The 27,353-nt window shown below is 43.0% G+C and overlaps 1 protein-coding gene and 1 long non-coding RNA gene across 5 annotated transcripts in view; one reads left to right on the top strand and one right to left on the bottom strand.

Moving 5' to 3' along the window:
• Window positions 1-27,012, top strand: part of TBL1XR1 (TBL1X receptor 1) — a 120,407-nt gene extending 93,395 nt beyond the window's left edge. For all 4 annotated transcript variants that reach the window (XM_040428252.1, XM_040428254.1, XM_040428255.1 and 1 more), the window contains 12 exons: window positions 1,882-2,119; window positions 6,918-7,050; window positions 8,047-8,188; window positions 9,738-9,801; window positions 9,963-10,060; window positions 19,997-20,057; window positions 20,281-20,402; window positions 20,889-20,963; window positions 21,138-21,265; window positions 21,349-21,514; window positions 23,618-23,719; window positions 24,752-27,012. In XM_040428252.1, coding sequence (XP_040284186.1) covers window positions 1,882-2,119; window positions 6,918-7,050; window positions 8,047-8,188; window positions 9,738-9,801; window positions 9,963-10,060; window positions 19,997-20,057; window positions 20,281-20,402; window positions 20,889-20,963; window positions 21,138-21,265; window positions 21,349-21,514; window positions 23,618-23,719; window positions 24,752-24,778 — 1,356 coding nt within the window. In that variant the 3' untranslated portion in view covers window positions 24,779-27,012. The remainder of the gene's footprint in view (window positions 1-1,881; window positions 2,120-6,917; window positions 7,051-8,046; window positions 8,189-9,737; window positions 9,802-9,962; window positions 10,061-19,996; window positions 20,058-20,280; window positions 20,403-20,888; window positions 20,964-21,137; window positions 21,266-21,348; window positions 21,515-23,617; window positions 23,720-24,751) is intronic.
• On the bottom strand, window positions 2,858-22,780 carry LOC120997900. Its single transcript, XR_005778254.1, has 3 exons — window positions 22,225-22,780; window positions 14,795-14,797; window positions 2,858-2,869 (listed from the first exon to the last, which is right to left on the bottom strand). It is a non-coding gene; the product is annotated as an uncharacterized LOC120997900 (long non-coding RNA).
• Window positions 27,013-27,353: the final 341 nt, after the last annotated feature.

The raw sequence follows: 27,353 nt of genomic DNA, 5'->3' as shown, positions 1-27,353 counted from the left end.
TTATATTAAGATGGCGCTCAAGGGGAGTGTCTTTTCTGCTGCAGCCCAGGGGGCGTGTCTCAGCTCTCCCTATCACAGCTCAGGAGGAAACGGAGCATGTGCGGCCTTCTCAGTGAGCAGGTCAAAGAAATAAGAAAAAAAAGTTTACGCTATACAGATACATTTTATTGAGGAACTTGGTGGTTATGCTAAATTTTTAATTACGTGTAATGACAAAATTATTCAGATCCATGTGCTGGTTTGAAAGCTGTAGAATATTTTTCGTGGAACAACCCCTTTTTAAAGGGGTTTTCTGGGATTTTGATACTGATGACCTATCCTCAGAATAGGTCATCAGTATCTGATCGGTGAGGGTCCGACACCTGGAATCCCCGCTGATCTGTCTGTGCGACTGTGATTGGTATCGTGCTCAGCCCCATTAAAGCTGAGCTGCAAAACCAAGCACAGCAGCTATACAATGTACGGTGCTGGGTTTGTTAAGCACGGAGAAGGTCACGGCACTCACAGGAGCACCCGTGCTTTCTCAAACAGCCGATTGGTGGGGGTCCCAGGTGTCAGACCCCCATCAATCAGATACTGATGACCTGGGGAAAGCACATAAGTGTGAAAATCCCGGAAAACCTCTTTAAATCCTCATCTAATATAATTTCAGTTGATGCTTTTGTGTCCTTTCACTTTTGAGTATTTAGCGATACCTTTTTTAATTGGTGCACAACTGGGACCTGTATTGCAGACAAGAATAGTCAATTATAGTAATGGGAGTGAGAAAAGTGTGGATACACGGAAGGTGTCCATATTTTGCAGATCTGTGTTTTGCGGACTGCAATAAAGTCAGTCGTGTGCTTGAGGCCTTAGGAAAGATTTTCATGTATACATCAATCATTGCATAACCCTTTTATTCATAATACCTATCCTTGAAATACTGTGCCTTTCTGAACAATGAATGGTCATCCGTGTTTAAAGGGGTTGTGCAGAGATTTATATTGGTGACCTATCCTCAGGATAATTCATCAATCTCTGACGGTGGGGGGCTCTCACCCGGGGCCCCCGCTTATCAGCTCTTTGGCGAGAAGGTGGAGCTCCTTGCAAGCGCTGCTTCCTGGTCTTTGCACTTTGCGTCGTCGACTGTGAAGCGGTGGCCCAGTGTGATTACAAGTGTAATCCATTTAAGTGAACTGCAGTGTAATGAAGAGGAAGTAGCGCGCACATGGAGTGCCTCTTCTTCAAACTGCCTATCGGCAGGGGTGACGGGTGCCATACCCCGCCAATCTGATATTGATGACCTACCCTGAAGAAAGGTCATCAATATAAATCGCTGCACAACCCCTTTAAGTCCTGGAGAACCCCATTAATTTTACAAGATGGATTTAGCTAGATAAACTGACACATTGCAGCTGGGATCAAGAGGCAGCCAGGGCTTCAGTGATCATCTGACTTGGGAGTCATTGATCGCTTCCTGGAATCTGTGATTCAGGAAATCTCTTGGAATTGGGATTTCCTGGCTCCATCTGATCAGATACCAGAGGCACAGGAACTGAATGCTTATAAGGCCTCTTGCACACGAACGTATTTTCTTTCAGTGTCCGTCGCTTTTTAAAAAAAAAATATTTTTTTTTTCTGTTCTGCGAAATACGGAATGCACACAGATGTCATCCGTATTTTTTGCGGACCGCAAAATACATACTGTTGTGTGCAGGAGGCCTAAACCAGCATTTTTGAATAGAAACTTTACTTTCCAGCCTTTTAGAAACGCTATGCCTTATTAATGCGAGCTAGCACGGAGTTCTGGCCAAAAGAGGATCTTACTAAAATTTTATTTTGGTTGAATTAAACGGTGTGTAATATTTTTCGACTCCTTATAACTGTTCCTCTCTTCTTCAGGATGGCACACTCTTTGATGGCAGGCCAATTGAATCTCTCTCCCTGATTGACGCGGTTATGCCTGATGTTGTACAGACAAGGCAGCAAGCATATAGAGACAAACTTGCACAACAGCAAGCTGCGGCAGCTGCTGCGGCCGCTGCGGCGGCTGCTGCGACAGCGAATAACCAGCAAGCATCTACGAAGAATGGTGAAAATGCAGCGAATGGAGAGGAGAATGGAGGACATGCACTGGCAAGTAGGTGTATTCCAAAAATGGGTCATGCAGCTATGGCTGCCTTGATTCTCTGCATGCGACAAATGCATATTGTCTTTTATTATGCCCTTTCATGTCTTAAAGGAACAACATTGGTTAGCTGCGGAAAACTGGCTAAGCAATCTGAGACATGGCATGAAAATGTGAGGCTAGGATACAGTGTATTTTGAGGGGGAAAATTGAGAAGGGTCATTATCTATTATATGAATGCTTTCTACACTGCTTCTTGGTGAAGTGTATACTTTAGTTCAGTTGTTTGCAGTCCTGTGCCTACTACAATTTTGCTGTAACTTGTGTATGACTGGACAGCTGCTATCATATAAGGGTGCATTCACACAAACGTGGTTTGGTTCCACATCCGATCCGCATTTTTTGCGGCTCGGATGCGGACCCATTCACTTCAGTGGGGCTGCAAAAGATGCGGACAGCACCCCGTTGCTCCCTTTCGTGGCCCTGCAAAAACTATAGATCATGTCCTATTCTTGTCCGTTTTGCGGACAAGAATTAGTATTTCTATAAAGGGCCGCCCGTTGCGGAAGGCACAAGGGCATCTGTGTTTTGCGGACCACAAAACACGGCACGTTTGACCTAAGACTGACTGACTTAGAGACCTAAGACTGACTGTTTAGCAGGCCACTGAATACTTTCCTATGCTTTTAAAAGGGTTGTGTCCTCTCAGGTATTGGTGGCATAGGATATGCCACCAATGTCAGATAGGTGGGAGTCCCACCTCTGCTGCCTTTACATTCACCTCTGTGGGACTGCTGGAAATTGCCAAGCCAGCACTTGTCTATTTTTTATTTATTTTTTTGGAACTCCCGTATTAGTGAATGGAGGGATGCTGTGCTTGCACGGTGCGCACTCCTTCCATTCTGGAGATAGGATCCTGTCCTGCACCTATCTGACATTGGTGGTACATCCTAGCAATGTGCCACCAATGTCTGAGATGAGACAACCCATTTAAAGAGACAAAGCAGTTACACTAGGTTGCAGTCTGCAATCTGTGTTCAGTCGTTCATTTTCAGACCACCTAATGTTCTGATTGCCACTTTATCTATTTCAGACTTTTCTCATGTACTGTAGATGAATCTCTCCCAGTAATACATGCTGGATCTGTGTGTCCAGAATGCTGCGGTCTTCCCCTGCATTCTGCCTCTTCATCTCCTCCTCCCTCTTCTCACACAGCTGTCCATGCACAACCTCCTGCTGCTGTCCATAGCACAAGATAATGGAGGAGGGAGAGAGCCCTCAGAACTGCAGCAGTGCTATGGCTGATTTGTCAGGTTCACAGAATAGGTGATGAATTTAGGCTACTTTCATGCCTACGCTTTCCATTACCGCTATTGAGATCCGTCATAATAGGTCTCAATAGGTGGGGAAAACGCTTCAGGTTTGTCCCCATTCATTGTCAATGGGGACAAAACTGAACGAAACTGAATGCACCAGAAAGCATTCTGTTCAGTTTGGTTGCGTCCCCATCACGGACAGAATAACAATGCAAGCAGCGTTTTTCTGTCCACGATGTGGTGCGGACCAAGACGGATCCGTCCTTAAACACAGTGCAAGTCAATGGTGGCGGATCCGTTTTCTCTGACACAATAGAAAACGGATCTGTTCCCCATTGACTTTCAATGGAGTTCGTGACGGATGCAGACGGGTGTATTATCATGACAGAAGCGTTTTTGCTGATTCATGACTGATCCAGCAAAAACGCTGGTGTGAAAGTAGCCTTACACACACTACGGGGGCAAAATGGCGGGAAATCTTTAATGAAGGCTATTTAGAAAGTTTCTTCATTTTGCATTTAGGAAGCAAATGAACAATAAATGCATTCAAAGTATGATGTGGTTTATTTTTATGCAAACATATAGGAATGCATTACCCCTAACAGCTGTGCTCGGTCTGGGAAACGTAGTCCGTGTGTCGGCCGCATCTCCTAGACCCGAGCTGACTGCATCCTAATATTTTTGATACAGTGAGTTCCCATCTGTTCAGGGGTCTATTGTATTGTACTCGCAGTCCGTTCTGATCTGAAACGAACATATGAGACTCATTACATGCAAAGCGAGATATTTCAAGCCTTTATTTGTTATAATTTGGATAATTATGGCTTACAGCTTATGAAACCCCAAAGTCACAATTTTGAGGTCCCCTTTGCTCAGGGGGTATGGATTAATTAGCTGACTAGAGTGTGATACTTTGAGCCTAGAATATTGAACCTTTTCACAAAATTCAAATTTTAAGCTGCATTCCTTTTAATTTGTATTACTGAAATAAATGGACTGTTGCACAATGTTCTCATTTTTTGAGGTTCACCTGTATATCTGTGTCATGGGCAGTAGTGTCTTCTATGACAGCCTTACACAACATAGGAGTAAAAGTAAGTGATCTGGCGTTGTGTAGTAGTGTCCGAAGTGCTCTTAGTAGATTCAGTATAGGCAGTCCGCTTCCTTTCCCTGAGTCATATCCTGGATTCCAGAGAAGTCATTCACTTCTCTTTCGTCGTTCCTACGCCCAGTAATAGTGTGGTGTACAGAAAGCTTTAGGCGCATTTGGGACTCCTCCCGATACACTGGGATATATGCGGGATTGGAAGACTGAGTGGTCCAGGTAAGTGGTGAAGGTGACTGTACACCGGTATGTTCATTGTACTTGACCTCCTCGAAGGTGCTTAGTTTCTCTAATGTATTCGCCTATACTCCTGTAGTGGTTATCCTTTTGAGGATTGGTCCTCAACTTGTGCCTCTCCACTCCCCGAGACCACCGCTCACGTCATGTTGAAAGTTGCATTTCAGGAATATTGTGGAGAAACATATAGCTATCCGAGTCTCTTCAAAGTTAGCCTGCCTAATGGAGCATTTGCCATATAAATCTATTGGAAGCAAAACTTTCAGGCTGATGCGTAGCCAAGCCAGTTTGATGCTTCTAGATATTTATCATTGCTAAGGGGACAAGATCAGAGATCTGTTGTAGCATTACCTTTATCATTCTAGGCGGGAGGGGTAGTCTGATGTTAGAAGTTATCACCCATAGGGATAACTATTAGATTAGTGGAGGTCCTACCGTTGGGTCCCCCACTGATCATGAGAACGAGGCCCTTAATGGCGGAATGCATGTGGCCGGTATCCGTATTTTGAGGACTGCAAAGCAGACACTTACGTGATCAATGTATAGTGTGTATTGGTAAGGAGTGCCACTAGAGTTTTGTGGAAGAGTAGATTTTTACTGGTATGGAGGGTTAATGGTAGAGCTGTGGTTTCATATAAATTCTGATGTGGTCAAAAGATGTTGGCATATTCACCTCTATGGGGGCGTTATTGCAGAGGTTTACTCACTTACAATTGAGATGCTAGAAAGACATTTGTGTGTCTGCAAAACGAATCGGTACCTTGCAGACATAGTGATAGCACAGTGCCACCTAGTGGCCAGATAATGAAGTGATTTATCAGTCTGTACTACAAAGTAAGTAGTATACAAAAAGTTAGACCCAAGGAAGAATTTCTGTTTTCTTTTTGCATAAGCCCCAGGAGCAGATGTGTAAGAGCATATATAGTTACTTTGAGTCCTTCATTAGGTGAGAAAGCAAGACTGTAGCCCACCTAGCAGCAGAATGCCGCATTTGTGTGCTCCATCAACTGCAATGAAATAATGGAGCTTTCTCCACCACCATTCTCCTGCTTTCTGCTTGTACATCTACTGGTTAACATGCTGTAAAATGTCAGTATTGTGCAATTTTGGGTACGCAGTGCAGATTAACTTTATCTTAAAGGGGTTATCCAATTTCAAGAACCCCCCCCCCCCCCCCCCCCACACACACACACACACACACACACATGTGCTAGGCCCCTCACCGGTAATATACTTATTCCCCTCCCAGTGTCGCTCCTGGTCCCCCTCATCGCCGCTGCTGATTCTCCCTGTACACAGATGAAAACATATGGTGTCGGTGGGGCAGCAGCCAATGGCAGGCGGGAACGAGCCTCCCTAGCGTCACCTGCAATGCTAAGGCTTGTCCCCGCCTGCCATTGACTGCTCCCCCTGACACTGGATGCTTTCATCTGTATATTACCGGTGAGGGGAACAGCACATGTGGAGTGTTTTCTTGAAATTGGTTAACCCCTTTAATCCTATTCATTGATTTGTGTCTCTTATACCCAGGTTCACAATCTAGCGCCATGCTTTAAAGAGATTTCCTCCCGTAAAATTTGACAAACATTAAAGGGGTTGTCTCACTTCAGCAAATTACATTTATCATGTAAGTTATTACAAGCCATTTACTAATGTATTGTGAATGTCCATATTGCCTCCTTTGCTGGCTGGATTCATTTTCCATCACATTATACACTGCTCCTATCCAGGGGTTACCATCACCTGTAAACCAGCAGCGGTGGCTGTGCTTGCACATTCTGGTGGCCAGGAGTGCGCATAGCCTGGCACTTTTTCCTATAGTGTCCAAGCATGACCACCAAGCTGGATTGCAAGGTGGTCGTAACCATGGAAACGAACAGTGTGTAAGGAGATGGAAAAATTGCGAGCCAGCAAAGGAGGCAATAGGGAGAATCATAATACATTAGTAAGTGGCTTGTAGTAGCTTTCTCTACATGATACATGCCTTTTGCTGAAGTGAGACAACCCTTTTAACATTTTGATTGGCGAGCCGTGGATGCTTCAACCTTTTGTCTTTTACATTTCTATACTTGTAAAAGTTTGTGACATGGGATAGTTATGCAGCATCTTAACCACCTTGCGTTTGAATGCAGTTTCCTGCTTTTTCTTGCAGATAACCACACTGACATGATGGAAGTTGATGGAGATGTAGAAATCCCATCCAGCAAGGCAGTGGTTTTACGGGGTCATGAGTCAGAAGTGTTTATTTGTGCCTGGAACCCAGTTAGTGATCTGCTTGCCTCAGGGTATGTTTCTAAATGTGTTTCTGTACAGAAGTGTCATTTTGGTTTGGGTTATTTTTAATATTGTGTAGGGAAAGGGATGTTAAACGTTTTTGTAAAACTCTTAATATTGGGGAAAGGTGTGAGAAACTGCTGCAGCAGAAGGGTACTTTCACACTAGTGTTTTTCTTTTCCAGCACGGAGTTCCATCCCAGGGGCTCAATACCGGAAAAGAACTGATCGGTTTCATCCCCATGCATTCTGAATGGAGAGAAATCCGTTCAGGATGCATCAGGATGTTTTCAGTTCAGTCACTGAACGGCGTTTTGGACGGAGGAAATTTATATCCGTCAAATTCCGGTTTAGCTGCCGAAATGCCAGATCTGGCATCAATGCCGGATTTTTCCTTCCGGTTTGTGCATGCGCATTCATTTGTAAGACTGATCCACATCCGTATCAGTCTACAAATGCTGTCCGTTTGCATGCAGATTGCCGGATCACTCTGCCACAAGTGTGAAAGTAGCCGAAATCCTCAACTTAAGGGTTTTACCTTACTCTCAAAATGACAAGCATTAAAGATGATCTTTCATGTTTTTTTATTTTTATTAATTGAGATAAATGCCTTTTATTTGCGGGGTATCCCCCGCTGATGCTGCCACCCTGCCTGATTTTTTAAAAAAAATATCGCTCCTATGTCCCCCGTAGTTTTCGCACTCAATATGCCAATACTGAGCATCGGTACAGGGAGGAGGAGGAATGATATTTTAAAATATCAGGCAGGGTAGCCGCATCGGGGGGGGGGGGGGGGTCCCTCTTTAAAGCCATATTAACGCAGCTTACGATGACAGTCAACACATGGCTGGACCTGTCCGACTCAATTTTCACAATTCTGTGAGTTTCAGGATTGTGAAACTCGAGTTGTGCGACACCAGCCCCACATGTCGGCGTGAGCTGCATTTTCATGGTTTTAATAGCAGAATGAAAGTCAATGATCTTTCTTTTTACCATGTTACCTCACAGGTCCGGAGATTCAACAGCTAGGATATGGAATCTTAGTGAAAACAGCTCTAGTGGTTCAACACAGCTGGTCCTCAGACACTGTATACGAGAAGGGGGACAAGATGTTCCGAGCAACAAGGATGTTACCTCTTTAGATTGGAATGTAAGTATAGTCTTTTTAATAGCAGAAGTTTTAAAAATTGGCTTGGAAGTTATACGCACTTTTGGGCAGCCTTGGGTAATTTGTAGCCGTGTGGTACCATTTTAACACCTCTGTACATTTAAATATTCATGCATGTCCAAATGCAGAGCTCGTTAGGACACTTTTACATAAATGAGCATCTTGATATTCATTAGACCATGCCAGCGTGACGCTGTTTTTCCCCTTTCACCTCCAGAGAAAAATCAATAACAATAAAAACTATAACTCATCCCCCACCACCACAAAAATAAATAAAATAAAACGTACATCACCTCATAGGCTAGTTTCATACCTCCGATATGAGATCGGGCAGACAAGGCCGGGAATCGGCTGGACACAAACTACAGCATGCAGCAATTTTGTCTGTTTGATTCTCCATATTGTCTGCTGGAATGAGGCCAGATCTCCGCCTGACTCAATTATGCTTAATGGGGCTGGCGGCATTCCATCTGCATCTGGCAGTGTCCGATCCGGGGAATTTCGGCAGGCTGTTATCTGCTGGAACAACCTACCAGAATTCACACCAGAGGTGGATCATTCAGCAAATGACATTTATCATGTAGAGAAAGTTAATACAAGGCACTTACTAATGTATCGTTATTGTCCATATCGGGTCCTTTGCTGGCTTGATAAATTTTTCCATCACTTTACACACTGGTCGTTTCCATGGTTACAACAACCCTGCAATCCCAGCAGCAGTGGCTGTGCTTGCACACTATAGGAAAAAGCACTGGTGGTAGGGACTAGGGATGAGTGAATCATCCAAAGTCAATTCGCATAAAACTTAATTTTAATACTGTACAGAGCGAGCACGCTGTACAGTATTAGAATGTATTTGCTCCGATGAGCCGACATGATTACTTCGCGAAGTCTCGCGAGACTTCGCATAATAACTTCAGAAATTGATTTAGACTGTAAAAAACATTTCCTGAAATCTGGTTCGGTTCCAAGATACCACTTGGAACCAAATTCGATTTTGGGAAATTATTATTATTATTTTTTTTTACGGTCTAAATCAATTTCTGAAGTTATAACTTCGGCTCATCGGAGCCAATACATTCTAATACTGTACGGAGCGCATCTAAAGTCGATTCGCTAATCCCGTCGGAGCGAGCGCATGCACAGCAACCCGCATCCCGACCACCTCGTATCTTTGCTGCAGCGGCAGTCATAACTCTGGATATGAGCAGTGTATAATGTGATGGAAAAATAAATCAAGCCAGCAAAGGAGACAATATGGATAATCATAATACATTAGTAAGTTCCTTGTATTAACTTTCTCTACATGATAAATACCATTTGCCGCAGTGAGACAACCCCTTTAAGGGTACCTGCACCACGGGAGAGGGGGGTGGGGGAAGAGCCATACAGATTTCTGTGCCTTTCTGCACCAAAGCCAAATGCCATGTTGGCAGATTGTCTAGATAATTGATAATTTTTTACTCTGATTTTAGGGGATATATATTTGCTGTAGTTCTTTATGTATTCACTTGTGTGTTTTCACTTATAGAGTGAAGGAACACTTCTAGCCACTGGGTCTTATGATGGCTTTGCCAGAATATGGACAAAAGACGGTAAGCTGTTCATTAACGTCTACTTCAATTAGTTAACATGCCTAAATCCTGAAATGTTAAGATTAGTAGTTTTCAAACATGTATTTTCTAAGACATGGAGCTGCCCTATGTCTATTGTCTGTAGCATGGCGTTGCCAGTATTATTCACTTTTAACTTGTAGGAAACCTCGCAAGCACCCTGGGGCAACATAAAGGACCCATATTTGCATTGAAATGGAACAAGAAAGGAAATTTTATTTTAAGTGCAGGAGTTGACAAGGTAAGAGTTTCCATATCACTAATTGGTGTTAAATTTACCAACCAGATTTTGTAGAGTAAAAATGTATTGAACAAATTGCGGTAAGTATTATAGTGACATGAATCAAATAATTAAACCAGTGTTCATGGGGCTAAGAGGGAATACACATCACATGCAAAAAAGAAACTTGTCGGCAAGTCAATTTCCATAAGTTAGTAATGGCTTGCATCATGAGGGCCATTCTTGGTTTCTGTTTTTTTTTGGGGGGCCCTGATGGTGTTGGGAAACATGGTTCTGTGTTCAAGTTCAGGTCTTCTCTGCTTTGGAGAAGCGCCACCACGGGTATTTAACCACTTCCTGACTGCCCATAGGATATAAACGTCCTATGGATGGTTGTTTCTCTCTAAATGGGTGTTCTAAAACGTCCATTCAGAGATGGCAGCTGCACGCTAATTGTGAAGCTGCCGAGCGGGGGGCCCGCTATCAGTGAGAGCAGGGCAACCCAGAGAGAAGGCAGGGATAGTTCCCAGGTCTCCCTGCCTTCTAGATCACTGTATGCACAGCGCTCAGCGCTTCCTGTCCCGGCCCGGTGGTCATGTGACCGATGGGGTCGGGAGAGTGCAGGAGCCGTTGGGTCTTTCACAGACCTCGATCTGAGGCTGCACTGAGGCTGTACAGCATAGTATAGTGCTGTACAGCCTCTCTGGGGGTGTATTTCCACTGTAACTGGTTACAGGAGAAATCAATAGTGGGGAAAAAAATAGTGAAGTTAAATGTCCCCCAGAGGTCTTGCATGACCTTATGGGGGACGCAAAGTGTAAAATAACGTGTTTTAATAAAAAAAGATTTCCCCTGTAAAAAAAAAAAATATATATTTTTCCCAATTAAGTAATAAAAAAATTATAATTTAAAACTAAAAATAAATAAATTGGACATATTTGGTATTGCCGTGTCCGTAACAACCTGCTATATAAATATATCACATGACTTAACCTCTCAGGTGAACACTGTAAAAATAAATAAATAAAAACTGTGCTAAAACTAATTTTTGGTCACATTGCTGCATGAAGTATAATAATGATCCAAAAATGCTACCAATAAAAACATCAACTCTTCCTGCAAAAAATGATCCCCTGCACAAGACGATTGGCAGAAAAATGTAAAAAAAATATAGCGTTCAGAAAATGGAGACACAAAAACATAATAAAAAATAAATAAAAATGCATTTTGAAACAAACAAAGTAGACATATTTGATATCATTGCGTCCGTAACAACCCGCTCTGTAAAAAATAAAAACTGTGCCAAAACAGCCATTTTTTGGTTACCTTGCCTCACAAAAAATGTAATATAGAGCAATTTAAAAATCATATGTACCCCCAAAATAGTACTAACAAAACTGGCACCTTATCCCCTAGTTTCCGAAATGGGGTCAACTTTTGGCAGTTTCTACTGTAGGGGTGCATCAGGGGGGCTAAAAATGGGACATGGCATCTAAAAACCAGTTCAGCAAAATCTGCCTTCCAAAAACCATCCTTTTCTTCTGCGCCCTGCCATGTGCCCTTACATCAGTTTACGACCACGTGTGGGGTGTTTAGGTAAACCGCAGAATCAGGGTAATAAATATTAGGTTTTGTTTGGCTGTTAAACCTCGATGTGTTAAATAAAAAAATGGATTTGGGCTACTTTCACACTGGCGTCTTGGTTTCAGTTTGTGAGATCCGTTCAGGGCTCACGCAAGCGGTCCAAAACGGACCAGTTTTTCCCTAATGCATTCTGAATGGACAAGGATCCATTCAGAATGCCTCAGTTTGCCTCGTCCATAAAAAGGCGGACACCAAAACGCTGCTTTCACTGACACGTTGCAAAACGGATCCGCCCCCCACCCCCAATTGACTTTCAATGGTTGTCAAGACGGATCCATTTTGGCAATGTTAAAGGGGTTATCCCATCTTAGACAATGGGGGCATATGCTAGGTGCGGGTCCCACCTCTGGGACCTGCACCTACAAGGAGCACGGAGCTGGGGAGAGTTGTGGCTGGAGGACCCTGGGTTTCCCGGGGTCCGTCCACCACCAGACGCAGCTCCCCGCCTCTCCTATTGAAGTGAATGGGAGCGCATGCGCGGTCACCGCTCCCATTCATTTCTATGGGGCCGACGGAAATAGCCGAGCCAGCGCTCGGCTATTTTCGGCGGCTCCATAGAAATGAATGGAGGGTGGCTGCGCAGTGCGCCCTCCTCCACTTTCTCCGCTCCGTTCTCCTGGTAGGTGCGGGTCCCAGCGGTGGGACCCGCACCTATCAGACAATGAGGGCATATCCTAGCGATATGCCCCCATTGTCTAAGATGGGATAACCCCTTTAAAGATAATAGAAATGGATCTGTTCTGAAGGGATGCATGTAGTTGTATTATCGGTGTGGATCTGTCTGTGCAGATCCATAACAGATTCGCACCAAATGTGAGTGTGAAAGTAGCCAAATGGAAAATATGCCAAAAAAGTAAAATTTAGAAATTTCATCTCCATTTACCTTTAATTCTTGTGGAACACCTAAAGGGTTAAAAAAAAGTTAGCAAAATCAGTTTTGAATAACTTGCGGGGTGTAATTTCTACAACGGGGTGATTTATGGGGGGTATCCACTATGTAAGCCCCACAAAGTGACTTCAGACCTGAACTGGTCCTTAACCACTTCCCGCCACGCTAACGCCGAAAGGCGTCATTTCTGCGGCGCTCCCAGGTCACACTAACGCCAATAGGCGTCATCTCGCGTGAGCCGAGATTTCCTGTGAACGCGCGCACACAGGCGCGCGCGCTCACAGGAACGGAAGGTAAGAGAGTTGATCTCCAGCCTGCCAGCGGCGATCGTTCGCTGGCAGGCTGGAGATGTGTTTTTTTTAACCCCTAACAGGTATATTAGACGCTGTTTTGATAACAGCGTCTAATATACCTGCTACCTGGTCCTCTGGTGGTCCCCTTTGTTTGGATCGACCACCAGAGGACACAGGTAGCTCAGTAAAGTAGCACCAAGCACCACTACACTACACTACACCCCCCCCCCCCGTCACTTATTAACCCCTTATTAGCCCCTGATCACCCCATATAGACTCCCTGATTACCCCCCTGTCATTGATTACCCCCCTGTCATTGATTACCCCCCTGTAAAGCTCCATTCAGACGTCCGCATGATTTTTACGGATCCACTGATAGATGGATCGGATCCGCAAAACGCATCCGGACGTCTGAATGAAGCCTTACAGGGGCGTGATCAATGACTGTGGTGATCACCCCATATAGACTCCCTGATCACCCCCCTGTCATTGATTACACCCCTGTCATTGATCACCCCCCTGTAAAGCTCCATTCAGACGTCCGCATGATTTTTACGGATGCACTGATAGATGGATCCGATCCGCAAAACGCATCCGGACGTCTGAATGAAGCCTTACAGGGGCATGATCAATGACTGTGGTGATCACCCCATATAGACTCCCTGATCACCCCCCTGTAAAGCTCCATTCAGATGTCCGCATGATTTTTACGGATGCACTGATAGATGGATCCGATCCGCAAAACGCATCCGGACGTCTGAATGAAGCCTTACAGGGGCATGATCAATGACTGTGGTGATCACCCCATATAGACTCCCTGATCACCCCCCTGTAAAGCTCCATTCAGATGTCCGCATGATTTTTACGGATGCACTGATAGATGGATCGGATCCGCAAAACGCATCCGGACGTCTGAATGAAGCCTTACAGGGGCATGATCAATGACTGTGGTGATTACCCCCCTGTAAAGCTCCATTCAGATGTCCGCATGATTTTTACGGATGCACTGATAGATGGATCGGATCCGCAAAACGCATCCGGACGTCTGAATGAAGCCTTACAGGGGCGTGATCAATGACTGTGGTGATCACCCCATATAGACTCCCTGATCACCCCCCCTGTCATTGATTACCCCCCTGTCATTGATTACCCCCCTGTAAAGCTCCATTCAGACGTCCGCATGATTTTTACGGATGCACTGATAGATGGATCGGATCCGCAAAACGCATCCGGACGTCTGAATGAAGCCTTACAGGGGCGTGATCAATGACTGTGGTGATCACCCCATATAGACTCCCTGATCACCCCCCTGTAAAGCTCCATTCAGATGTCCGCATGATTTTTACGGATGCACTGATAGATGGATCCGATCCGCAAAACGCATCCGGACGTCTGAATGAAGCCTTACAGGGGCATGATCAATGACTGTGGTGATCACCCCATATAGACTCCCTGATCACCCCCCTGTAAAGCTCCATTCAGATGTCCGCATGATTTTTACGGATGCACTGATAGATGGATCGGATCCGCAAAACGCATCCGGACGTCTGAATGAAGCCTTACAGGGGCATGATCAATGACTGTGGTGATTACCCCCCTGTAAAGCTCCATTCAGATGTCCGCATGATTTTTACGGATGCACTGATAGATGGATCGGATCCGCAAAACGCATCCGGACGTCTGAATGAAGCCTTACAGGGGCGTGATCAATGACTGTGGTGATCACCCCATATAGACTCCCTGATCACCCCCCCTGTCATTGATTACCCCCCTGTCATTGATTACCCCCCTGTAAAGCTCCATTCAGACGTCCGCATGATTTTTACGGATGCACTGATAGATGGATCGGATCCGCAAAACGCATCCGGACGTCTGAATGAAGCCTTACAGGGGCGTGATCAATGACTGTGGTGATCACCCCATATAGACTCCCTGATCACCCCCCTGTCATTGATCACCCCCCCTGTCATTGATCACCCCCCTGTCATTGATCACCCCCCTGTCATTGATCACCCCCCTGTCATTGATCACCCCCCTGTAAGGCTCCATTCAGACATTTTTTTGGCCCAAGTTAGCGGAATTATTATTATTTTTTTCTTACAAAGTCTCATATTCCACTAACTTGTGTCAAAAAATAAAATCTCACATGAACTCACCATACCCCTCACGGAAACCAAATGCGTAAAATTTTTTAGACATTTATATTCCAGACTTCTTCTCACGCTTTAGGGCCCCTAGAATGCCAGGGCAGTATAAATACCCCACATGTGACCCCATTTCGGAAAGAAGACACCCCCAGGTATTCCGTGAGGGGCATATTGAGTCCATGAAAGATTGAAATTTTTGTCCCAAGTTAGCGGAACGGGAGACTTTGTGAGAAAAAAATTAAAAATATCAATTTCCGCTAACTTGTGCCAAAAAAAAAAAATTTCTATGAACTCGCCATGCCCCTCATTGAATACCTTGGGGTGTCTTCTTTCCAAAATGGGGTCACATGTGGGGTATTTATACTGCCCTGGCATTCTAGGGGCCCCAAAGCGTGAGAAGAAGTCTGGTATCCAAATGTCTAAAAATGCCCTCCTAAAAGGAATTTGGGCACCTTTGCGCATCTAGGCTGCAAAAAAGTGTCACACATCTGGTATCGCCGTACTCAGGAGAAGTTGGGGAATGTGTTTTGGGGTGTCATTTTACATATACCCATGCTGGGTGAGAGAAATATCTTGGTCAAATGCCAACTTTGTATAAAAAAATGGGAAAAGTTGTCTTTTGCCAAGATATTTCTCTCACCCAGCATGGGTATATGTAAAATGACACCCCAAAACACATTCCCCAACTTCTCCTGAATACGGCGATACCACATGTGTGACACTTTTTTGCAGCCTAGGTGGGCAAAGGGGCCCACATTCCAAAGAGCACCTTTAGGATTTCACAGGTCATTTACCTACTTACCACACATTAGTGCCCCTGGAAAATGCCAGGGCAGTATAACTACCCAACAAGTGACCCCATTTTGGAAAGAAGACACCCCAAGGTATTCCGTGAGGGGCATGGCGAGTTCCTAGAATTTTTTATTTTTTGTCACAAGTTAGTGGAAAATGATGATTTTTTTTTTTTTTTTTTTTTTCATACAAAGTCTCATATTCCACTAACTTGTGACAAAAAATAAAAACTTCCATGAACTCACTATGCCCATCAGCGAATACCTTGGGGTCTCTTCTTTCCAAAATGGGGTCACTTGTGGGGTAGTTATACTGCCCTGGCATTCTAGGGGCCCAAATGTGTGGTAAGGAGTTTGAAATCAAATTCTGTAAAAAATGACCTGTGAAATCCGAAAGGTGCTCTTTGGAATATGGGCCCCTTTGCCCACCTAGGCTGCAAAAACGTGTCACACATCTGGTATCCCCGTACTCAGGAGAAGGTGGGGAATGTGTTTTGGGGTGTCATTTTACATATACCCATGCTGGGTGAGAGAAATATCTTGGCAAAAGACAACTTTTCCCATTTTTTTTATACAAAGTTGGCATTTGACCAAGATATTTATCTCACCCAGCATGGGTATATGTAAAAAGACACCCCAAAACACATTCCTCAACTTCTCCTGAATACAGAGATACCAGATGTGTGACACGTTTTTGCAGCCTAGGTGGGCAAAGGGGCCCATATTCCAAAGAGCACCTTTCGGATTTCACTGGTCATTTTTTGCAGAATTTGATTTCAAACTCCTTACCACACATTCGGGCCCCTAGAATGCCAGGGCAGTATAACTACCCCACAAGTGACCCCATTTTGGAAAGAAGAGACCCCAAGGTATTCGCTGATGGGCATAGTGAGTTCATGGAAGTTTTTATTTTTTGTCACAAGTTAGTGGAATATGAGACTTTGTATGAAAAAAAAAAAAAAAAAAAAAATCATCATTTTCCACTAACTTGTGACAAAAAATAAAAAATTCTAGGAACTTGCCATGCCCCTCACGGAATACCTTGGGGTGTCTTCTTTCCAAAATGGGGTCACTTGTGGGGTAGTTATACTGCCCTGGCATTCTAGGGGCCCGAATGTGTGGTAAGGAGTTTGAAATCAAATTCTGTAACAAATGACCTGTGAAATCCGAAAGGTGCTCTTTGGAATATGGGCCCCTTTGCCCACCTAGGCTGCAAAAAAGTGTCACACATCTGGTATTGCCGTACTCAGGAGAAGGTGGGGAATGTGTTTTGGGGTGTCATTTTACATATACCCATGCTGGGTGAGAGAAATATCTTGGCAAAAGACAACTTTTCCCATTTTTTTATACAAAGTTGGCATTTGACCAAGATATTTATCCCACCCAGCATGGGTATATGTAAAAAGACACCCCAAAACACATTCCTCAACTTCTCCTGAATACAGAGATACCAGATGTGTGACACTTTTTTGCAGCCTAGGTGGGCAAAGGGGCCCATATTCCAAAGAGCACCTTTCGGATTTCACAGGTCATTTTTTACAGAATTTGATTTCAAACTCCTTACCACACATTTGGGCCCCTAGAATGCCAGGGCAGTATAACTACCCCACAAGTGACCCCATTTTGGAAAGAAGAGACCCCAAGGTATTTCGTGATGGGCATAGTGAGTTCATAGAAGTTTTTATTTTTTGTCACAAGTTAGTGGAATATGAGACTTTGTAAGAAAAAAAAAAAAAAAAAAAAAATCATCATTTTCCGCTAACTTGTGACAAAAAATAAAAAGTTCTATGAACTCACTATGCCCATCAGCGAATACCTTAGGGTGTGTACTTTCCGAAATGGGGTCATTTGTGGGGTGTTTGTACTGTCTGGCCATTGTAGAACCTCAGGAAACATGACAGGTGCTCAGAAAGTCAGAGCTGCTTCAAAAAGCGGAAATTCACATTTTTGTACCATAGTTTGTAAACGCTATAACTTTTACCCAAACCATTTTTTTTTTTTACCCAAACATTTTTTTTTTATCAAAGACATGTAGAACTATAAATTTAGAGCAAAATTTCTATATGGATCTCGTTTTTTTTTGCAAAATTTTACAACTGAAAGTGAAAAATGTCATTTTTTTGCAAAAAAAATCGTTAAATTTCGATTAATAACAAAAAAAGTAAAAATGTCAGCAGCAATGAAATACCACCAAATGAAAGCTCTATTAGTGAGAAGAAAAGGAGGTAAAATTCATTTGGGTGGTAAGTTGCATGACCGAGCAATAAACGGTGAAAGTAGTGTAGTGCCGATTTGTAAAAAAGGGCCTGGTCTTTAGGGGGGTATAAACCTGTGGTCCTTAAGTGGTTAAAAAGTGGGTTTTGGAAATTTTCTTAAAATTTTTAAGAATTGCTTCTAAAATTCTAAGCTTTCGAACATCTTAAAAAAATAAAATGACATTTCCAAAATGATGCCAACATAAAGTAGACATATGGGGAATGTTATGTAATAAATATTTTATGAGGTTTCACTTTGTTTTAAAAGAGAAAATTTTGAAAATTGCAAATTTTTCTAAATGTTTTGTAAATTTTTTCATAAATAAAAGTGAAATATATTGACTCAAATTTATGACTGTCATGAAGTACAATGTGGCACGAAAAGACAATCTCAGAATTGCTTGGATAAATAAAAGCGTTCCAAAGTTAATACCACATAAAGTGACAAATGTCGGATTTGCTTAATTTGGCCTGGGCAGGAAGGGGGCAAATGGCCTGGTCTGGAAGTGGTTAAACGGTGTTCTAGTTTCATGATATTGATGTCCTATCCTCAAGTAGGTATCCAGTATCAGATTGTCGAGGGTCAGCCTCCCGGCACCCCTGCTGATCAGCTGTTTGAAGGGGCTACATCCTCTTCAGTGTTTGCCTGCACGCGGTCTATATTGTAGCGGCAGTGTAGTGTAATTACAGCTTAAATGGGAGAGGAATCTGTAATTACCACAGCTACACACTAGATGGCATGCTGGTAAACATTAGCCCCTTCAAACGGCTGATCGGCAGGGTTTACTCTCACCTATCTTATATGCTGAGGATAGGTCATCAATATCATAACACAGAGATACCCCATTTAAGCATTGAAATTAATGTGCAGTGCAGGCAAATGTGCCCCAAAGAGAGAGTGAGAGTCTGTGAAAGACCAGTAGGCTCGATGCATTACACTTTGCAGTGGTCCGCAATGAAGGGCACGGTTCCAAGCTAGAACTAGTAAGGTCAGTCCATTGATTCTTACCACATCGTGCCACAGTTTCCATATAGAATTAGACAGCTTAGTAATGCTGTAAATCCATTACTTGTCTGGCATTATTCTATTTTACAGCCTGTATAGCAGTCACTATATGCCAGCATTCCCACTGGTTGGCTGTCTGCACAGAACATAACCTGGTGACCACACAGTAATGTGACGTATGGAAGGCTCACTGTCGTACCGCATTACAGGAGCTCAGGTAAAGGGTTTCTGTCATCAGAAAAATCGTTATGTATCTGGCTGACATTAGCGATGTGCTAATGTCAGCAGACCATAACTGTATGACATATCTCCCTGCCTGCCGCCGTTAGTGCTAAATGACTTCTGTAATATGCTAGTGGGGCCTTGCTGCAGCACCTAGAGGCTCCGTCCTCTCACTGTTTGGCACGCCCTTGTAAAGGGGATTGACATCCTCGTTCTCCTCCGTGCCCCGCAAATCCCTCGCCTGCGCCGTCCATTTTAGTATCAGGCGCAGTGAGTGAAGGACGGCAGCAGGCGAGCGTCCTTCACTCACTGCACCTAATACTAAAATGGATGGCGCGCGATTTGCGGGGCACAGAGGAGACCGAGGATGTCAATCCCCTTTACAAGGGCGTGCCAAACGGTGAGAGGACGGAGTCTTTTGCATATTTTTCTGATGACAGAAACCCTTTAAGATGTTTGTTGCAAATCTTAACCATTCTCCAATAATTTCCGGCATAATTATGAATTCAGCTTTGGCCTGAAATGATGCCCAGCACAAAATGAATGATTCAGCATGGTTAGAAAGGTGCTCAGCTTATCTAGGTCACAATTCTGTCCGTTCAATAGTGTGAGTTGCATCTTGAGAAATAAATGATTTGCTGGTAAGGTGAAGTATAAGAATATTCTATGATAGGGTTACTATTTACCTGCTCCTGTGTTTTTCTTCACAGACGACGATAATCTGGGATGCACACACAGGGGAAGCAAAGCAGCAGTTCCCTTTCCATTCCGGTAAGTACCTGATGATCCTATAGCCTTGAGAGGGGGTCACGAAGACGAAATGTACAACTACCTGCTGTCCATAGAAGTAGCTCTTTGTAGCCTGACGGTGCGGATCCTTCTAGTGCATGAGACAGGACTTCTCTACTTGTGTATGAAGTCATCTTTAGAATTGTTGGCGATGACTTTCTGCAGATATTGTGACCACTGAAAGTGCTCCTGTTTTGTGTTACAGCACCAGCATTGGATGTGGACTGGCAAAGTAACAATACATTTGCATCATGCAGTACAGACATGTGTATCCATGTCTGCAAACTGGGACAAGACAGGCCGATAAAAACATTCCAGGGACACACAGTAAGTGTTACACCATGGCCACCATCTTGGCACAAAATGTCTGGGTGTATTATAGCAGAACTCGTCTGGCTCCATCGCATGGCAGACACATCCGCTGCATGATGGAGTCCGTTTAGTTCCACCAAAGTGTATGTTTTCAGTAGTATGCACTGCCCCCCTCCCCCCTTCAAATATGACAAAAGTGGAACCCGCTGGTGCAGGTTTGTAAATGGCATAAAGCCTTTTAAGTTGGAAATAAAAAGCAGTGTCCCCCATGCCTATTAGTAATAGGTGTGTTGTAGCAGACCCATCATTTCAGCTGATTTGAATGGCCGGTATGTAATCCTGCACTGCTGTAGGGTAAACGTCTTAATGTTTTCAAGATCTCTTCTTGCGGTCAGTGAATAAGAACATTCTTGTGTACATCCAGAGACTGAAAGCTTACTAAGCGCACAATATGCTTGGCTCATTGTTTTTTATTATTTCCATTGTGACTTCACTTTCTAGAATGAAGTGAATGCAATAAAGTGGGATCCCACTGGTAATCTTCTGGCATCTTGTTCTGATGACATGACATTAAAGGTAAGTCTGCAGACAGTGTGTGTGTGTATATATTATGTCAGCCACAGAGTATGAAAGTATTCATTGCTCGCATTGACTGTGAGCCTTGACTGCGTATACTTGAATATTCTCATTCAGACGAGCTGTACGTCGTTCAATTTTATTCAACTATATTGTCATCATTTTAAATTGTAGATCTGGAGTATGAAGCAAGACAACTGTGTTCATGACTTACAAGCACACAACAAAGAGATTTACACCATCAAATGGAGCCCCACTGGGCCCGGAACAAACAACCCAAATGCTAATCTAATGTTGGCAAGGTAAAATTTTATTCCTGCGGGTCTATAGATTTTCATACATATTTTACACTATAAACACGCTGTCTTTCTCTACCTTTTTACAGTGCGTCATTTGATTCTACAGTTAGGTTGTGGGATGTAGACAGAGGAATCTGCATTCACACCCTAACTAAACATCAGGAACCTGTGTACAGTGTAGCCTTTAGTCCGGATGGCCGGTACCTGGCCAGTGGTTCCTTTGACAAATGTGTACACATCTGGAACACACAGGTAGGACTTAAAATATATGTAGTTTTCTACTGCTGATCTACAAGACTCATCCACTGACCTCTCAAAGGTTTTTTACTTTTGAGAAAATGTCTTGATTTCTGTAGTCAGTTTTTTTTTCCACATACAATGTATGTAGTACAGTGATAGTCACATATAGAGGTCTAAATCCCGTTAATGCATTGTACTCAATAATGATGTAGTATGGAGTAAGCTCCCTCTATTGGCCAATTCAGGCATTTGTAGAGAAGGATTTGGGTGTATTTGTAGATCATAGATGTGGTCACAGCAGGAACAGTGGAAAGTTTTAAGGCTTAAAATTAAATAATATTAAAGGGGTTTTCCAAGACTTGGATGACCTATCCTTGTGATAGGTCATCAGTATCTGATCAGTGGGGGTTTGACCGCCGGGACCCCCACCGATCAGCTGTTTGAGAAGGCGACCTTCTTGCTGCTTTCCCTAGGTTGAGTGATGACACATTCATTGGTCACATGGGCTAGGCACAGCCCAGCTCCCTAGAGGTGAATAGGGCTGAGCTGCGATTCCAAGCACAACCTCTATACAATGTACGGCGTTGGAGAAGGCTGCATGCCGGTACCTTCTCAAACAGCTGATCAGCGAGGGTTCCCGGGGGTCAGACCCCCACAGATCAGATACTGATGGCCTATCCAGCGGATAGCAAAAGTTACCCTACCACTGAGCACCAGTAAACCCTAATACTTATGACCTATCCTCTGGATAAAGTCTCAGAAAACCCTTTTAAAAATGTGTAAAAGTCTGGGTCTTGCTCCCTTTTCTAAAATTCACATCCGACCTTCCCTTGGTTGAACTTGATGGACTTATGTCTTTTTTTTTCAACCATATTAACTATGAGCCACAGAGCCCACACAAAACAGCAGGGAGCAGGTAAGTATTTTTCTGTTCACTGGTCGTGGTGGTGGGGTAATGAAAAAAATAAAAAATGGCCTGAGTATTACACTTCTGGTCCACTGGGGAGCCGCGCTGCTGGAATGCAGTGGCTTTCAATAGGTGAGGGCCCTCACTCTCCCAGTGCGCATTAATTATTTTTTTTGCTTTAGACAAACCCTTTAATACTAGCAGCTAAGATAAGCTGGATCTTCCACTGATCTACACATACATATCTGTGGTCCACTTAAAGGGGTTCTCCAGGAATTAAGAAAATGAAAATACTGAACTGTTACTTGATTATTAATATATTCCTAAATACCTTTCATTTAGTTAGAATGGCTTGTTTTGTCTGGGGAGCAATCATTAGCAGAAATAAGATGGCCGCCGTCCTATTAGTACACACAAAACCTGTCCTAACCACACAGGAGGACAAGTTACTTCACAACACTGAGGTAAAGAGCTGCCTCATCCTTTTCTCTGCTCTGCTTGTCAGGGATTATGATTAGTGTTGAGCGAAGTCGCTTTGGTCCAAACTTTGTTTGAAAGCTGTAAGGAAATTAGTCTCCGTGCAGTATTCAAATGTACGGGCTCCGCCGAGGTGAAATTCATTATGGCCCCTGATGATTGCTTCCTAGACGAAATGAGCCATTATGACTAATGAAAGGTATCAGGGAATATATTTATAATAAAGTAATATTTAAGTATTTTTTTTTTTTTCTTAATTCCCAGAGAACCCCTCAAAAGGGCTGCCAGCAACCAGGCCTAGAATGAGAGCAGGACTGGTTGCATTTACTTGCAGAGCTGCCTAGGGTGGTGAAGCAGACAGGCCCTACTACACACACTACAATAGACGGTAATGATGTGATCCTGCTTACGATATGAAAATTCACCAACATGTAGTGTATGCAGGTGCCGAAGCCTAGTGTGCAGTGAGGCCCCGTCCCTTCACTCCCCAGCCAGCTCTGCAAGTGGAGGCAACCAGTCCTCATATTGGACAGGTTGATGGCAGCCATTTGAAATCATTTCTGGAGAACCCCTTTAAGTGTTCCAGTAGTAAGCAGTACACAATACATGTTGCAGCAGACACAGGTCGGACTGTCAGAAGGTTAAATCTATTTGTTCTGTCAGTAAACATCTAAAATGTTTTTAAAATTGTAAATGTTTTTTTTCTCCTCTTTTTCCTGCCTTTTTAATAGACGGGTGCATTAGTTCACAGTTATCGGGGAACAGGGGGTATATTCGAAGTATGTTGGAATGCAGCAGGAGACAAAGTTGGGGCAAGTGCATCAGATGGTTCAGTAAGTATCCAGGTGTCCCAGTTGTTTGGTACTGTATTCTCAGGATCTGTCAAAATACTGATGCCTTCCAATAGAGTGGGAGGAAATTGGCAGAAATGTAACGACTGAGTACATGTGTAAATATAGGATGATATGGTGTATGGTAGGCTCTGTACTGAGAAATGTTATTATTATTAATGGGGGGGGGGGGGGGTCAAATATTAGAAAAACATGGATGCATTATTTCAAAGATGGCCCCACACCGACTTGGTATTGCATCTCAGCTCCTTTGAAGTGAGTGGGACTGAACTGTAGTACCAGACCTAACCTGTGAACCTGTGGACAGGTGTGGTGCTGTTCATTGCAGAAAGCAGCCAACTTTCTCTAAGGGCTTGTTCACGTGACCGTATGTCTTTTTCAGTGTTTTGCGGGCCGTTTTTTTTTTTTTTTTTTTCTCTCCTCCGTATGGCATATACAGTATACAGTAATTACATAGAAATAATTGGGATGGGCATAACATTTTCAATAGATGGTTCTGCAAGAACGGAAGGGATACGAAGACATACGGAGTACAATGCCGTATGTGTTCCTTTTTTTTTTTTTTTTTGCCGGACCCATTGACTTGAATGGAGCCATGGAACGTGATTTGCGGGCAATAATAGGACATGTTCTATCTTTCAACGGAACCGAAAAATGGAAATAGAATGCATACAGAGTACATTCAGTTTTTTTTTTGCAGAACCATTGAAATGGATGGTTCCATATCCGGCCTGTATACGGAACACAAAAAACTGTCGTGTGAACGAGCCCTAATCCTGGAGAACCCTTTTAAGCTATGTGGATTTAGGCTGTTTTTCCCCTAAAAAAAATGGTGTAATTGTTTATGGGTTGTCTAACATCCTCACCACTGACTGAGGCAGCAGCAAGTTGGAATACCTAAGACAAGCAGGCTTTATTTTTAGTTATTTTTTGTTAATACAGGCCAATCTGTTTAACATGTCGGTTTATTTGCATATTGTTCCTTTACTAATATAATTGTATTGTTTTTAACAGGTTTGTGTATTAGACCTACGAAAATAGCGCTACTGGTTGGAAGCCATGGACCGACTATGAATGTGTACATAGCCAAAATGACTGTCCCTGACCCATGTACTGCTATAGTCCCATTTAACCATGGCCAGTCCACTACAGCCAAACTGAAATGAATCCTATACATAGATATTTAAAATTAAAAATTGAAAACCAATCCCTGCAAAATATTGCACCTCAAAGAGGACAAAATTCTTGTCACATCTGGTGAATTTGTGTGTGCTGGAAACTGCTTTCTTCACAACGTCTGAAGAGGAGGCCGCAAGCAGCGGACAAGCACGCGTAGAGAACTTAAATGTACCAAATTTGGAAGATGGTCAATATGCATTCAACATGTTTTATTTTTCCCATCCTCGGTGTATTGTTTGTGTTTTTTATTTTTTCTGAACAGTTTGCCTATACAGAGAACACAGGACGTTAAATCAAGCAATAGTTTGCTCTTGGCTTTGAGACCTTATGTCTGGTGCATACAAAGAAATATCTGATGGCTGCATAAAATCACCCTTATTCCTGTCTGTAGTTTATGTTCCTCTACTTCTGCTTTGTCTACAGTAATTCAGTTTCCTCGCAGGTATAGGTTGATGGGCATGACTTGGTACACACTTCTGATAAATGTGTGGCATAAAAAATGCCTGCAACACATAAAAAGATGTCACACTTGATTCAGAGAGGCCAGCTTACAGGTAAATTTCTTTATGGTGACGTGGCTGAATGCTTACTTGGGACATAATTGTGCCAAAACCCAAGGGCACAAATAATAAAGATCAGACAGCGGACACAATTTGTGTCGGTTTCCTTAGACCATAAATCTGTTATGGTTTCGTTGTGCACTATTGTGATAGGAGCAAAGCACCCCACCCTTCTCATTTTTTCCTATTTTTGTATTTTTACGTATCCCACTTTAGTAAATATATGTCATTCATTAAGTTTTCTTTAGACCGGGATCATTTTAAAGAAAACTGGGAATACCTGCATAAACTGTTACAGTGTGATGGGGATCGTCCGATTCCAGTGTTAAGGGCATATTAATTCGTCAAAATAGCAACCATACCTGTGTACATTAATCATTACCGAGGACCAGTCATCTCTTCTGACATGTCTGTTTTAGTAACTACTTGCGTCCCCCATGTAATAACAGTCCTGAATCATCTAATCTTATAATGGTGCTGTGCCATTCCTTTTTATCCCCAGTAGACGTTTATGAATGAGTCGGCAAATAGGTGTTACCAGTTGGGGGCGTCACTGCACAGTTTGACGTTGTCCAGCCAGTTCTGCCAGTGGCACACTATGCAGGGACACCTCTCCAGTTGGTAACACCTAGTTGGCAATTCATGCATAAGCTTCTAGCAGGAATAACTGAGGGATGGCACTAAATAGAGTAAAAAGATGCTCCAGAATCTTTATTGCCTGGGAAATGCATGAATTACTAAAACAGACGTGTCCGGAGGGTAGAAGATCCTCTCTAACATAGGAGGAGGAGCGAAAATTTCATCGCATTCACTTAGACTTGTTTTAGGCCTTACTTGTCACGCAGGTTTAAGGCTTCAGGCTCTGCAAATAATTTACACCTTATGTTTAGTTAATAAATCTACAAAACCATACATGTTCCTTGCTGCTATTAAAATAGTAACACCGCCTGCTTCCCCCATTTATATTTTATAATGATTTTCATATGTAAAAATATATATTAGAAAGTTAAAAAAAAATAAAAATCCTTGCCACCTCTTGAATTTAAAAAAGCATAGTTGAGCTATGTGCCCTGTTTTCAGAAATGTTCTGGTGGTTGGGCTGTTAATGTTCTAACGCATTACTGTAAATCGACTGAGCATGATGATTTGTCACAAGCCTTTTATCTGAATTTTTTTTTAAATTAAAAGTTTTGAAAATATAACCACTTACGGACCATAAAGATCTGTATGACTGGAGCAATTGTAGAGCAATGTACTGCAGAGGAGGACACAAGCGCTGTGAGTATGCACGCCGCTTTCTCATCGTCCCCGTAGATCCGTGGTACTGTCCATTTCATTATCCTTTTGGAAAATCTTAAAAGATGAGGGGTTTGCTGCTTTTATTTTCCCATGGGCTCTGTCCTGCATTATCACGGACATTCATAAAAAAAACTGTGGGAGGTGTGTGTACAAGCCGGTTTGCTTTTCTTCTTTTAAACTGCAGTAGAAAAAGAACGTTTTCTATAGTTAACCACACTTTGCATTACACAAGGTTTTTCGGAAAAAAATAATGGCTGCCATGCAACTGTTGGCATGGACATGCATGCGAAAGATAGCCTAGTTTGTGCTGAAAACTGCCACTTCATGTAGTGATCCTTGGTTCTCCGTTAAGTTTCACATCATTTTCCTCTTCCATATCCTTTTTTTCATAGCAAAAATGTTAGATTTCAGCTGTAAGAACTTTGTACCTAATAAGTAGAATTTGAAAAGGAAAAATTTTTAAGTATTACGCGCTACCTCTATATTTAGTATATTTTAGCAAGATTTTCTCTATATTAAAATTGTATTGGAGTGGTTTTTCTTATTAGGTAAGGTTGAAATATGGGTTGAACATTTTG

The sequence above is a fragment of the Bufo bufo genome, chromosome 4, assembly GCF_905171765.1.
Source record: "Bufo bufo chromosome 4, aBufBuf1.1, whole genome shotgun sequence".
NCBI lineage: Eukaryota > Metazoa > Chordata > Amphibia > Anura > Bufonidae > Bufo > Bufo bufo.
The sequence above is the reverse complement of the archived record's forward strand: the minus strand, read 5'-3'. Positions and strand labels throughout refer to the sequence as shown.